At 39.1% G+C, this 13,815-nt stretch overlaps 2 protein-coding genes across 3 annotated transcripts; one reads left to right on the top strand and one right to left on the bottom strand.

Annotated features, from left to right (window-relative positions):
- Positions 1–1,991: 1,991 nt before the first annotated feature.
- On the bottom strand, positions 1,992–7,687 carry eloal (elongin A, like). Its single transcript, XM_053332633.1, has 11 exons — positions 7,610–7,687; positions 6,437–6,493; positions 6,194–6,306; positions 5,178–6,081; positions 4,990–5,086; positions 4,737–4,904; positions 4,552–4,649; positions 3,316–3,496; positions 2,984–3,098; positions 2,279–2,382; positions 1,992–2,053 (listed from the first exon to the last, which is right to left on the bottom strand). The coding sequence occupies exons 1-11, from the start codon at positions 7,685–7,687 to the stop codon at positions 1,992–1,994; spliced, it is 1,977 nt and encodes a 658-aa protein (XP_053188608.1).
- A 1,423-nt stretch (positions 7,688–9,110) lies between these two features.
- On the top strand, positions 9,111–12,985 carry klhl31 (kelch-like family member 31). Of its 2 annotated transcripts, none has more exons than XM_053333195.1 (3): positions 9,111–9,142; positions 10,223–11,428; positions 11,526–12,985. In XM_053333195.1, the coding sequence occupies exons 2-3, from the start codon at positions 10,254–10,256 to the stop codon at positions 12,256–12,258; spliced, it is 1,908 nt and encodes a 635-aa protein (XP_053189170.1). In that variant the 5' UTR covers positions 9,111–9,142; positions 10,223–10,253; the 3' UTR covers positions 12,259–12,985. The 2 variants fall into 2 exon arrangements, with proteins under 2 accessions (XP_053189170.1, XP_053189171.1); XM_053333196.1 differs by having other exon boundaries at positions 9,137–9,142; positions 10,226–11,428.
- The last annotated feature ends 830 nt before the right edge of the window (positions 12,986–13,815 follow it).

The raw sequence follows: 13,815 nt of genomic DNA, 5'->3' as shown, positions 1-13,815 counted from the left end.
GTCTAATAGATATATCCAGTGGAGTATAGGTTATCCAACAGTACTATAGTACCTAAAGTAGTTAATATTAGGTTACACCAAGAAAGAAAGAGAAGCAGTCATTAGCAATAGTCTACACATGGCATACATCCTTTGCAGTGTGATCAGATTTTGTATGGTGTACTGACATATTACGTGGTTTCAAGTTGGCTGTGGGGCTAATGTGATTAGACATAAGAATATGCACCATGTAAGCACAATCAGCTGAAATAATGTGGGCCTCAAAACTAGATTTTGGTACATGCAGGGACCCTCCTGAAGACAGAGCTGATAAGATACTAAAGCAGCCCCCATATTACCGCCCTTATCGCTCCAGTTAGTATTGACCTTTAGTTTATTCCCTAACAAAGTTACAATTAATTACATACACAGACAGTACACTACACAGTGAATCAGGGGCTTTTGGGACAGCTGGCAGTTGCCTGCTTTGACTGTTAGTTTTCCAGGCTTGCGAAAGTGCTTGCTTACTCTTTCTCAGCGATGCGCTCTCTGCTTTTTAATAGCTTTATTTTGTGTCCAAGAGCTTCCACTTCAACTAGGAATGTGTCCCATAATGTCATGTCACATCCTGTGCAGAGGCTCCGTAACTGAGCTTTATAGACGCAATACATGATGTTGCATTGATTTCAATTTCTAAATTAAATCACAGTCATGTCATTCTTTATTGAAACGTTTGTTCTTTTCAATTTGCTTGCTTCCAAGTCAGAGGTCAGGGTCAGCTCCAGCCTTGTGGTACGACGGCCTAATTAGCCTCAGGTCATGTTACACTCCCTGCCAGGTTAGTTAGGCCCCTGCTCTGATGTCAGCCAGTAGCTGTCTACTTTTAATAGACATTCAGTGAATTGACAAATAGGATAATGGTCACTATTGGAGTTGGAGTGCAATATGCTCACCTATATGTAAGATAATAAACAGGCTGCTCTATCACAACCTTCAAATCACTACCGTCTGCTAATTCACAAGAAATAAAAACATAAAGAACCTCAAGAAGCCTCCAAGTGAGCTTATTGAAAAGTTTGCCTTTTTTCCCCAGACCAATAAATTAAACATGAGCAAAGATTAATGATGCAGTCTCAGCAGGCTGCCACAGGTGGTGCTGAAGGCTGCAGCAGTTTCAGGGCCTTCATGTTAATATCGCCAACAGTTGTTCCAACATATCCAGAAAAACAAAAATAGACAGGAAAGGACCTTGAGAAGTGGCAGCCAGCAGATGCCGTTCCCATTAAAGATGACAACATAGGGACTATAAAGCGCTGACATGGTGTTTTCTTCACATTTTGTAGAAATATTTGGTTTTTCAAAACTGTGACTGAAAACCAGGTGGCTGAAAACAAATTTGGACCTTGCAAAACAAGAATATGGATGAACAGATATGCCTTTGTTATCTGTCCATGTGTTTTTTTGAAGTCCATTTTTCTAAACACACAAACAGCATAGACTGAAAGTACAGTTCATCTATTTCCATAAACCGTTTGACATAAAACATTAAAATCCTGTTCAAATATGCTAAGAGGTATGAATTTGTGATCAGTTTTAACACCGCTCTTAGGTTCACTTTGATTTAATTTAGTGTTACAAGAGGTGAAAGAAATGTTATCAAAATACATTAATATCAAAACTGTCATTTATTGAGATAATCTCAGAAATACAGAAACTACAGCACTTCTCCATACATCCTCTAGAGGGAGCCACACCCCATTTAATAACCAACCAACATGACCTTGTTTAGCTCAAACAAACAAAATATCAAATCACATGATTTTGCGTTTTTGGCCGTCTATTTAATAGTGAAGTTCATTCATATTTTGAGAGAAAAAAAACATGGCAACTGCCTGTAATAGTTTAGAGAAAATAGAGTAATTTAAGGTGAATATAGGCCTACTATTGTCCAAAGTTAGAGTGCACTTTCCCCACATCTACACACTGAAAATAGCCAGATCATAGAAGAGCATTTATCTGCGTCCCAGCTGTTTTTTAAATGCTTTTAAGGACTTCGCCATCATTGGGGCAACTCCTGTAGGAACAATGAAAAGAAGATTTCAATTAATATAATATGAGTAAGGTCAATTAAAATGTCAGTTATAATGATTACTCCAGTCTATTTGTATAACTTTTAGCCTGACTTTTGAATACACTGACAGGATGAACACGAGAAAAATGCAAGAAGTATCTAAACCAGTTTGACAGGTTTGAAAAGTTGCAGCACAACAACATTGCATCAACAATATTCTTGTCTCACGGGTTTTTTTGCGAGCGTCTTGTGTACTGCTTGCCCCTGAACTGGTGCTGCTGGACCTGGTGGGCTCAGAACTCGGCTTTGATCTGTTCTCCTGAACCTTGACGCTGGAAATTGAGGAAATAATAAAACAGCACAATGCAAGAATTTCGCAAAAATAAACAAAAAAAAAAACAAAAATTACAGTATTTATTTCTAATATATTTGGTCCAGCTTTAGGTTGTTCTTTTTAACCACAACATTAGTTATGTCAGTGTTACTCTGCTACTAATGAGCATAACATCCCTGTAGCATCAGTTGACAACAAAGGCCACAAGGCTGTCTCTAACCAACATAAAACCAGTTTATCCAGCACATTGCTCCAATTCCTGTGTTTGGCTAAGCTCACGGCAAAAGCCTTTCACCCACTGTTATCACATGAGTCTCCGACAGGTTATGACCCTCCTAAGCTGCTGTTGTTGAGTGATCATTTTGTAGTTGAGGGGCTTTTATGTGGAAGAGGAGCAGAGCAAGCACGAGGCTTAACCAGATGTTCACATTTAGCCAAAGATAAACAATGCCCTCGTACAGTTCTTTGGTTTGTTTATTAACCCTACGATTAGGAAAACAACATTAAATTAATCAATGAAAAAAGGAAGGGTAAAGAAACAAATCACAAGCTAATAAACAGGGCAGAAATGACTCTGTATTTAGGATGCTGAGACCCACCTGCACCTGGGCTGATGAGGCTGCTGAACAGCAGTTCCATGAATTTCTTGCTGAATTCGCACATCTCTCGGTGGCTTGGCAACAGTGTGAATAAATGCCATCTTCACCTGCCGACCTGAATTTAAAAAAAGCGTCACAGTGTACAAAACGCTATAAGGGCTAAATAATGTTTTTCTACATTATACAGTGCCTATAAAGTGTCTTCACATTTTAATGTTTTACATTTATATCCAAGTGGATGTATTTAGGATTTGACAAAATGTGTTTTGAATCACCTGCCGACCTTTTGATTCAGTTATTTATAAGAGGTTTTAGTCAAGTTTAGTACACACCTTTAGGCTTATTAGAATGAGCTGAGACTATGCTTTTAGTCAGCCGTTGGAGTTTAATCTCCCTCTCTTCAGACAGTCTGATGTACATCTCTTTCCATGACTCATACTCCTGAAGTTTGAATTCCTTGAAGTCCCTCTGACAGTGTCTCCCCCATAAATGGTCAGTCACTCCGACATAGATCTGTGGAAACAAACTAATGAATACAACAAAATACAACAAAGAAATACCAGTACACTTGAACCAAAGTTTCTCTCGCTATCTTTCTAATAGGAACTTTTTAAAATATGTGTAACATGTTCTCAGCTCAACCTAAAGTCCACAGAATGTATAAACCTGGAACTATAAATTCAGAATAAACTGACATACACTCTGTGACCACTATAGGTAAACCTGCTCAATAACAGATCAAATTTGTTTCAGCATATAACGCAGGACACTTCTTGTTAAATCACTTCTCAAAATTTCATTTCATAGGTAGGCCTACCACACTTTTATTTCCAAGTAACAGCTGTTGCTATTTTTATCTTATGCTGGGGGCATTATATATGTTTTATTTAGTTTGTGTGATTTTATTGCTAAATGGTAGTACTTAAATGTTCTAACCATGTAAAGCACTTAGTAACTTTATTTGGAAATGTACTCAATAAATACAGCTTATTATTTTGTTGTTGTTGTAGTTGTTATGAGGTCGTGATGTTTGCTTACTGTTTAACTAAATATTACAGTATTCTGTGCAAGACATTTAAATGTGGCAGGATTTTTGTTGCTAGGTGTGGTTGCATCATTGCCACAGGCAATTGACAGCTTTTGGCAGAAAGACAGCTTATTAAATCTTACTTGCATGAAGCTTTCAAGTCACCATCAACTTAAAAACCTCAAAACAATTACTTCCATATTTTGTTGAGTGTCAGGCAGGTGTTTCTAATGAAGTCACAAAACTTTAAACCACATTGTAAAAAGTTTGCCAAAAGCTTCTCAGCTCTGTAACCACTGACTATTGTGTGTAACTTTGTATTTTGTGTATGTGTCCTGTGTGTTTTTTTATTTTGTACTGTTTGTTATTGTGCTGTTATGTTTTATTATTGATGTACTGAAGAGACTGCACATGGAAATTAGCTCTAAACTAACTCTGGTACAATACATCTAATGGTCTTAATAAACAACAGACTACTGCAACTAAAAGTGGCCACTAATTGTAAGTCTGTTCTAAATGTATTTATACTTCACACTCTTACTGGGTTGCATTCTTCAACACGCAGCAGCTGCTCGGGGGTACACCTCTCCAGCACTGGCTCAAGGATTTCAAATGGGACTCCACCAGTTTCATGAAGCACTGAGAAGAGATCCCCAGGGCTAAATATGAATCCAACAAACTGAGAGACATTAAACCCCTCACAAGGTTCCTTTGGGCTTTACTCACAGTTGATATTGTTCTGTAGTGTGCGGATACACTGTTGGTACAAGCTCATCATGGCTGGGAGGAAGATGGTTTTGGCACCAGAGTAGACTTGCATCTTCCTGTTAAGACGCTGACCAGTGAAGACTGCGGACTCCTCAGGCATGTCACAGTAATCAGAGTCCTTCTCCACTGTAAAGACAAAAAGACAAGTGTCAAGAATCAAGAATCAAGTTATCTGTGTGAAAATAAAGCTGTTTGTTGATTCATACTGTACCTTTCCTCTCAAAATACTCAACACTGGTTGGGTTTTCCCACTCAGGCAGAACCGCAGGTAAAGGAATGTTGACCCAGTCCATTACAGACTCCTTAAACTGCTAAAATATGAGGGATTATCAGTCAATATTTAGCAATCATGATCTGTTCTCTAAAAGCTTTACTTTTTTAGATCATAGTCAACAATACCTTTTTTGAAGAGAGAGCATTTACAGACTTTACTGGTGACTTTACAGGTTTCACACCAAGATCCTCTTTTACTTTTTTCTTGATTTTTTTTGCTCCTGATCGTTCTCTCCTCTTAGAGGCATTCCCATCATAATTCAAGTAAGATTCAAAAGACATAGAGGTCTTCTCACTGGCATTTTTTTTGTCTTTGTGCGTTCTTCTGGTCTTTTTGGTTTGGGGTTTTGAATGTCCTGCATATTCAGACTCTTCACGTTTATGACTGGAGTGCTTCTCTTTTTCTTTTTTCTTCTTTTTTCTGTTTTGGGCCTCTGAGCTACTTGATATTCCTGAAGATCTGTCCTCTTCAACATGGCCTAGTTTGAACGACTTTTTTGAGTATTTGTCACTGGAGTCATATGAAAAAGATTCTTTACCATCCTTTAGTGATACCTTTGATGGCTTTGATTTCTTATTTGGCTCTTTTTCTGACCCAAAACCTCCACAATCAGAACTGCTTTCCAGTTTTTCGTTGGAGTCAGGCCTGGATTTCTGAATAGTGTCCACTGAGTTTTTGTTTCCAAGCACACTATCACAGTCATTATCATCATAATTGTTCCTCTCCTTGGAATGATCTTGAATTTGGATTTTGTTTTTTTTGCTCAAGATTTCAACATTTTCCAAGATATTCTGGAATTCATTCCGGTCCTTTTTTCTTTTCTGCTCTTCACACAGTTTCTCTGCATCAGCTTTTCTTTTACCCGTTTTGAATAAAGGCTCATTTGAAGTTTCCTGACTCTTGCCATGTGATGTAAAGCAATTATTGTTTAAATCCTCTATTGTCAAGCCTTCATCATTTGGACAATTTTGGTCATCCAGTTTGTCTTTAACAGACATACTGTCTGACATGGTCCCGTCTTCTGTGACACTGCATTGAGAAGAAATTCAAGATAAAGAATTAAAAATAAAATACACATCAATCAATCTATTGCATTATACAGTATAGTGTTAGGAAAAGTAAGCAATTAAATGCACAGCACCTTGTGGGATTCTTAGGGACCAGTTTTTTCCATCCTCTAACCAGCGACTTGGCAAATTCTCCAGCTTCTTCATGTCTGCGCAGGGAGTTCACAGTTTTGCCTATTCCAGTTTCCTAATTTACGCATAGACACCAGTCAGTGTAGTTCAGGAAGATCGTTAAGTTAAAGTTTGTAAGCATTATCCAAATTTCCCACACCACCAACATATCACCACACTATCTATTTTTTGAGACAAAGACTTACAGCAAGAATGTCTAATGTGATATCCAGATCCTTGAGTTTCTGTAAGGTTTTTAGAACCTGGAGAATGATGAATAAAGACATGATATCTCTGATTATGTTACCACATTTTTGTGTTTTTTATAGCAAACATTTAAAACAGAGTAGGGCAGATGTCTAGTGTGCTTAAACCTGGTTTCAACAGTTGTTAAAAAGTGAAGTAAATTGAACAAAACCTGACATACCAAATATGGCAGTCCTTGTTTTGGATCACCACAGTGGCTGACTGTGCATTCAGAGCAGAAGCTATGTATGGGAACCTCACACACCCCCTCCGGCTGCTCATTTTACTGTCAACTATAAATGGGTAATGCTACTGCTGCCTGATATATAGACCCTCTCTATATAACTGAACAGAGAGATTTAAAGGTGAGCATTTGAAGTCAATCTAAATAGCTTAATATCGGCCAATTTCTGAGAATACCTACAAAAAGAACTGATTCAAATAGGTCTGCAGAACAACCTTCACTTGCTGATGGACAGCAGCCATAAGTTGAACAACTGCAGGAGTTGCCAATTTTAGCAACAAAGCCCCTCCCATTTATACAGCCTGACCCCCACTAAAGTGCTGCGAGGCAGAAGCACACATGTCAATGACTGAAACAGCACTCAATCAGCCCCTCTCCCCACACAGTCAATGACAAAAAAAAACATAATATAGAGATTATGTCAGACTGCCATGTCCATATGTCTATATACGTTTTTATGGAGTCCAATAAGACGGCAGATGGTAGTAGAGTAATATTTAGAGAAGCCTATTACCGAATATTTAATGAATTGATCTTTACTCTGTCTACGCAAATCTAGTAGGTGTGAAATTTGGTCGTGCATGGGAGCAAATTTGCCAGTAAGTCGACCACCGGTAGCAATGTATTAGTCTCTAAATATAACACTGCAACGACACAAAACCATTAATGAAAGCCGGTGGGATTTAGCCAATTAAAGTAACAGGGAGGAAACTTAGAGGGCGAAAATATCGAAATGGCATCAGTGTTTCGGGAGCAATCATTGGCTGTCAAATAAATCAGAGAGATTAAACAAAGCTGGAGCTGCGCGCACAGGTTTGGCGTCCTCATGTCATTCAACTCTGCCCTGATTATTGTGCGCAGGCCTGCAAAAATAAAACTTTGTAGCTACCGTAGCAGACTCTGCTGTGTCTGTAAGCTGAAGTTTGTACCGCAGGACTTTCTTCACCACATCAGACCTGCGGGCCATCACGGTGAATCAGGTGCAGCCGTTCACACACACCAGGCAGCGCGCGCCCACTGATGACAGCATTATAAAGGACGGAAGCAATGACAGAAAACATGCGGGATAACTGATGTGACTGTTCATATTAAACGTGTAATTATGAATAAATGACGCATCCATCATTATGTGCGAGTACATTGCTGCTATGCATTGAGCCTTATACAGGGGCCTCTGTAGATTGGTCCTTGAAGAGACATTATAGATGGCTGTCTCTCTTATCGGAAACAATTTGAAAATAAATTATGCATGGCATGATACTATTTTCTTAAGGCTGTAACGTGAAAGGAGCTAATAAGATGCCATAACTCTCATCCTACCAACATATTTATCATACAAAGAGATAGGCCTACTGGGGGTAGGCTAACTGATTAATTGGCATATATATTTTTTTTATAAATTAAAATTTGGGGTCATCGACAGAGCACATAATGAATTCTGTGTGTGTTGCTTCTGTATCTGTCTCCTTCAAAAATAACTGACAGGGTGACCCCTCAACCTGATAGTGTTTGACCCATGAACTCAATGAATTGAATCTACATGTGCACAGGTGAAATTGGGTACTCAACAATATGTTGGCATTTTTAAAAGGACAAAATAAAACAGAAACAAAAAACAAGTAATTAAATTGATTGACAAAGTAATGAAACATTGGAATTACAGAATGAAGCACCTGACAGACAAAAAATATCTGGGGGCCCCAGTCATTAAATTATCATGATCTGTAGCACACTGCTGATTAAATATTATATTTTGGAAAATATATTATTTTAAAAAACAGTCCTGTTATGTTAATTAGACATGTAGTTGGGTTGCTGTCATGCTTTTTATCAACTGGAGGAATTAACCTTTCCTCTTTCTTCTCAGACATTTGTGTGTCGTCTTCACTGGGAACTGTAAGTATCAGCATCTCTGGAGATTATTAAATATATGTATGATAAATTGGTGCTTATGTCTTGTCAATTAAAATCTGCCATCCTCCATTTAGGCTGCCTATTAGAGCACAGTCAATAACATATCAGTTTTAATCATTTTACATTTTAACATCATCTTTTCTTGTACTTTTTCTCAAATGAGATATCAGAAAACTGGATTGTAAGGGATGTTGCTTTTGGTACTAGCGAGGCCACATGAAACACTTCATATGCTGTCCTGTTGAGGACATACGTTGTGCTCATGCATGCAGTATGTTGACATCAATGATTGGAGGCTATTGTGGGACACTATATGTTGGGGGAGTGTATGGTCCCTGCCCTCTGCCACATGCCTTGCACAATACTTGATTGGCACTCTCCCCCCTAGAGGAGGAGTTTACTGCATGTCTCTTTCAGTAGGAGAAACTACTGCTCTCTCTCTCTCTCTCCTGCTCCAGTAACTGGAGGCACAAGTTCCTTCTTCACCAGCCTCAACTTCATTTCTCAGGTAAGTGGCATTATCCAATGCTTGATTCCTTGCCATTAAGCAATGAAAAGGCAGCATGGTGCAGTCAATGCTCGCTGTTTGTCAGCCTTTGTAAAACAAAAAATCTGCAATTTTCTCACTTATTTAGGTCTCAAAGGGCAAATAAATTGTCTGAAGCTATTTCCATTTTGGTAAAAAAGAGTTTTTATAGAAATAATGGTGATAGCATGCTTCAATATTGACAGCGTTCTAGGTAAATAGTGAAGAGTGTCATCTTATTAAAAAAAAATTTCTTGAAGATTATGTTGATTGCGGAGTACAAGCATACAAACATTACATAAAATAAATAAAATATAAATAAATAAATAAATATTTGCCCTAAGTTGAACTTAAACAGTCAGAGGACATGAGGCCTGCTGCTCTTGTCTCAAAGTCTATAAAAGGAACGTCATGGGTGAGCCATCCAGCGTTGCTATTCCTGGACATACTGCTGATAAATTGTGACAGATGCGAAGCAGGGCATGTTGACGCACTCACTCCCTCCAGCATCACCTGGCACCACACATGTTTTCAAAGGTGTCAGTGTCTGTTTGTGCCTAGATACATTTTACTCCCTCCAAAAAGTAAGCATTTTTTCTCCTTAGGTCCAGTAAGTAACATTTACAGGAATTTGTCATTATTGCTTACATGAGAGAGAAGAGAAAACTGTCAAGGGCATGGTACAAGGACAACAAGACCTCAAACTAAATGCAGTCTCAGTTTTAAAAAGATATGCTATTTTAGTGTAGTTTGGCTGTGTGCAAGTTTCTTAACTGCTATTTATTCCATGATGATATCTTTTGATGAAACCAGGTTAAATCTAGACCTATGTGTAATTGTATGAAGTGTGTGTGTAGTATGTCTCTGCTTTATTTCATCTGTGAAGCACTTTGATATGTCTTTGCTCTTGGAAGGTGTTATATAAATAAATACAATACAATTCATACGCTATCTGCTACAACTTGGATTTTTTTACACAATGTATCATTGTGCATTCTGTGCATCATTATTAACTGAGGTACATTTTCTTCAAAATCTGACATTTTTTATTTATATTTGCAGAAGGTCTGGGCTGTGTTGTGCTGCAACAGCCATGGCACCCAAAAAGAACAAGACAACCAAAAAGAGTAAAGGAGACATAAATGAAATGACCATCATGGTTGAGGACAGCCCCATCAACAAGATCAATGGGCTGAACACCCTCTTAGAAGGAGGAAATGGCTTCAACTGCATTTCAACTGAAGTGACCGATTCAGCCTATGCACCAAACCTCCTGGAAGGATTGAGCACCATGAGGCAAGACAGTTTCCTCTGTGATCTGACGGTTGCAACCAAGTCAAAGTCATTTGACGTCCACAGGGTTGTCATGGCCTCCTGCAGTGAGTACATTCGTAACATCCTGAAGAAGGATGCAGCCCTTCAGAAGATTGAGCTTAATGACCTTTCACCTGTCGGGCTCGCCACAGCAATCACATATGCATACTCTGGAAAGCTCACCTTGTCGCTGTACAGCATTGGCAGCACCATTGCCGCAGCCATGCTGCTGAAAATCGGCACCTTAGTGAAGATGTGCAGCGATTTCCTCATGCAGGAGCTGAGTGTTGAGAATTGCATGTATGTGGCCAATATCGCTGATGCCTACGACCTCAAAGAAACCAAAGTAGCAGCGCAGAAGTTCATGAGGGAGAACTTCATTGAGTTCTCTGAGATGGAGCAGTTCCTGAAGCTCACCTATGAGCAGATCAGTGATTTCCTCTCAGATGATTCCCTGCAGCTCCCCTCTGAGGTCACAGCCTTCCAGATTGCCATGAAATGGTTGGACTTTGATGAGAAGAGGCTGAAGTATGCAGCAGATCTCCTGACACTCATCCGCTTTGGCACTATCTCTGCTCAAGACCTGGTGAATCATGTCCAGAGTGTCCCCAGAATGATGCAAGACTCCGAGTGCCACCGTCTCCTTGTTGACGCCATGAATTACCATCTGCTGCCATACCAACAGAATATCCTTCAGTCACGCAGAACAAAGGTACGCGGTGGCCTCAAGGTGATACTCACAGTCGGTGGACGCCCAGCCTTGACAGAGAAATCTCTCAGCAAAGAGGTCCTCTACAGGGACTCTGATAACGTGTGGAATAAGTTGACAGAAATGCCAGCTAAGAGCTTTAATCAGTGTGTGGCAGTCTTGGATGGCTTCCTGTATGTGGCAGGTGGTGAGGACCAGAATGATGCAAGGAACCAGGCAAAACATGCTGTCAGCAACTTCTGCAGGTAAGAATGAACTGTCACTTTAAATCTTTAATTCAGTCATATTAGTTTGTGTGAAGTTAGAAAAAAAATGACTGTAAATCCCTCTCACATACTTTAGGTATGACCCCCGGTTCAACACTTGGATTCATCTGAGCAACATGATCCAAAGGCGCACCCACTTCAGCATCAACATCTTCAATGGCCTCTTGTTTGCTGTTGGAGGGCGAAATGCTGATGGTGTTCAGGCCTCTGTTGAGTGCTATGTGCCATCCTCCAACCAATGGCAAATGAAGGCACCAATGGAGGTGCCCCGTTGCTGTCATGGCAGCTCTGTCATTGAGGGCAAGATCCTTGTGTCTGGAGGTTACATCAACAATGCCTACTCTAGAGCCGTGTGTTCTTATGACCCGTCCACTGACACCTGGCAGGACAAGACCAGCCTGAGCACACCTCGAGGTTGGCATTGCGCTGCCACAGTGGGAGACCGCGCCTACGTCATCGGCGGCAGTCAGTTGGGAGGACGTGGGGAGAGGGTAGATGTCCTGGCTGTCGAATCATACAACCCTCAGAATGGGCAGTGGAGCTACTGTGCGCCTCTTCACACAGGAGTGAGCACAGCTGGTATTTCCATTTTGAACAGCAAGGTGTATGTCCTGGGAGGCTGGAATGAAGGTGAGAAGAAGTACAAGAAATGCATTCAGGTTTACAACCCTGATCTCAATGAATGGACTGAGGATGACGAATTGCCAGAATCTACAGTAGGCATTTCGTGCTGTGTCGTCACCATACCTACAAGGAAAACACGAGAGTCTAGAGCCAGTTCAGTTTCCTCCGCACCAGTCAGTATATAAGCATTCTGATCATAGGAACGATGCAGTTTACATGTCTAAAGGTCTCCAGCTTGTCTGTTGCATACATATAAACTCTACTAATGGTCCTTCTCTGAGGGCTAAGAGGATCAGTTTAAATGGTCATCCATTTTTCTCAGATGAGCCAAAATTATTAAATTATAAAATAACAGCAAATGAGGCGAATTTAAGCCAGAGCTGGCAAAAGAAAAACCTATTGGAAATCTATAGTTTAATAATTAGTATATTTGACATTGTTAATTATATATAATGTTTTATGGTAGAGACAAACTGGGCATATCAATGTGTTTTACACCAATTTTATAATCTTTAGACAGAAATTTCCCTTTGGGGCCAATTCAGATGGGATAATTTCATTAGCCCTTTTTCTTTAGCATATAAAATGTTCTTTAAAGCTCAAATAAAATAAATTAAAATGAGAATTGATAGTTATTGAAATGAATCTCTCTTTTTTTTACCCAGTGCCATGAAATTAATAATACTGTGTTGTTTGTTCACATCACATATATTGATATTGAGGGATTTTGTGACAGTCCTAATTAAGGTGACTTTAGCTACTGTGATTCTCAGATACTTGAACGTAACAAGGTGCGGCAAAAAGCTGGAGCTAGAATATAAGTTGGCATCACCTACCAGGTGTAGGTGTGTAAGTTTAGTGTTTTAACACACTTCACAGTGAGGCTGCAGTTTCTCTATATGTGTCTCATGTACAATAACACTATCAGTGCGAGGAAAACAGATTCTGCTGGGAAAATGTTGAAATGATGAGGATTGAATGGGTTTAAATGTGACAGTATTTAAACTATTTTGTAAAAAAAAAAAAACATAACTTGGAAATGAAGTTGTCAGCCTGAGTTTTCTTGAAAGTCGGTATTTATTATGAATTTCCTGACTGCTCATGTCATTTTTGTTTGTTTTTAAATAAAGAGATGAAGTGGAAGTCAATCTGAGCTGTGGTTATTTATTCACAACATAAGGTCATTTTCATAATAAGTTAAATTCCTTTGTTGATCTTGTGATATTCAGGATTATTTTGTTATTTTCACAGAGGTAATATCTAGTCACCAATTTTAATCATTATATTTACTCTTTTGATAGCATTGAAAAGGGTGTGGTACAGTAAATATTCATAATACTGTAACTAGATGTGGCCTTGAAGACCTAGACCAACGTGTTCAGTTCACCCTATGTGTAATGTCACTATGCTGTGAAAAGAGTAATGTGAGGATTTTGTTTCACCAGAAACTGTGTACTGTTCAATGCAACAGACCAGGGGGAACAAGTGAGGGATACATTTTCACATTTGAATCATTGCACTTTTTACTTTCTTTCCTGTTTCATTGTTGTCAAAGGGTAGAAACTAGGAATGTCCAGCACACTATACTTTTACAGATCTTTACACATATATATTTATATTACATACATGGAGGTAGGAGATTTAATCGTTCACTTTTAGTCAATTGAAAATTATAAATCCCTTGAAGATCATTAGAGTGGGTACTCCTGTAGCCACTAGTAACTACTAAGTCTACCTTGAAT

The sequence above is a fragment of the Scomber japonicus genome, chromosome 14 (genome assembly GCF_027409825.1).
Source record: "Scomber japonicus isolate fScoJap1 chromosome 14, fScoJap1.pri, whole genome shotgun sequence".
In the NCBI taxonomy this organism is placed as follows: domain Eukaryota; kingdom Metazoa; phylum Chordata; class Actinopteri; order Scombriformes; family Scombridae; genus Scomber; species Scomber japonicus.
Note: the sequence above shows the minus strand (reverse complement) of the source record. Positions and strands in the feature narration are given on the sequence as shown.

Excerpts from the sequence above, each read along its gene's own strand:
- klhl31 (XM_053333195.1), top strand. The coding sequence starts at position 10,254 with ATGGCACCCAAAAAGAACAAGACAACCAAAAAGAGTAAAGGAGACATA. Across the intron at positions 11,429-11,525 it reads GCTGTCAGCAACTTCTGCAG|GTATGACCCCCGGTTCAACA; the intron begins GTAAGAATGAAC and ends CACATACTTTAG.
- eloal (XM_053332633.1), bottom strand. The coding sequence starts at position 7,687 with ATGGCCCGCAGGTCTGATGTGGTGAAGAAAGTCCTGCGGTACAAACTT. Across the intron at positions 6,307-6,436 it reads TCACATTAGACATTCTTGCT|GAAACTGGAATAGGCAAAAC; the intron begins GTAAGTCTTTGT and ends TGCGTAAATTAG. Across the intron at positions 4,650-4,736 it reads ACTACAGAACAATATCAACT|TGCTTCATGAAACTGGTGGA; the intron begins GTGAGTAAAGCC and ends ATCTCTTCTCAG.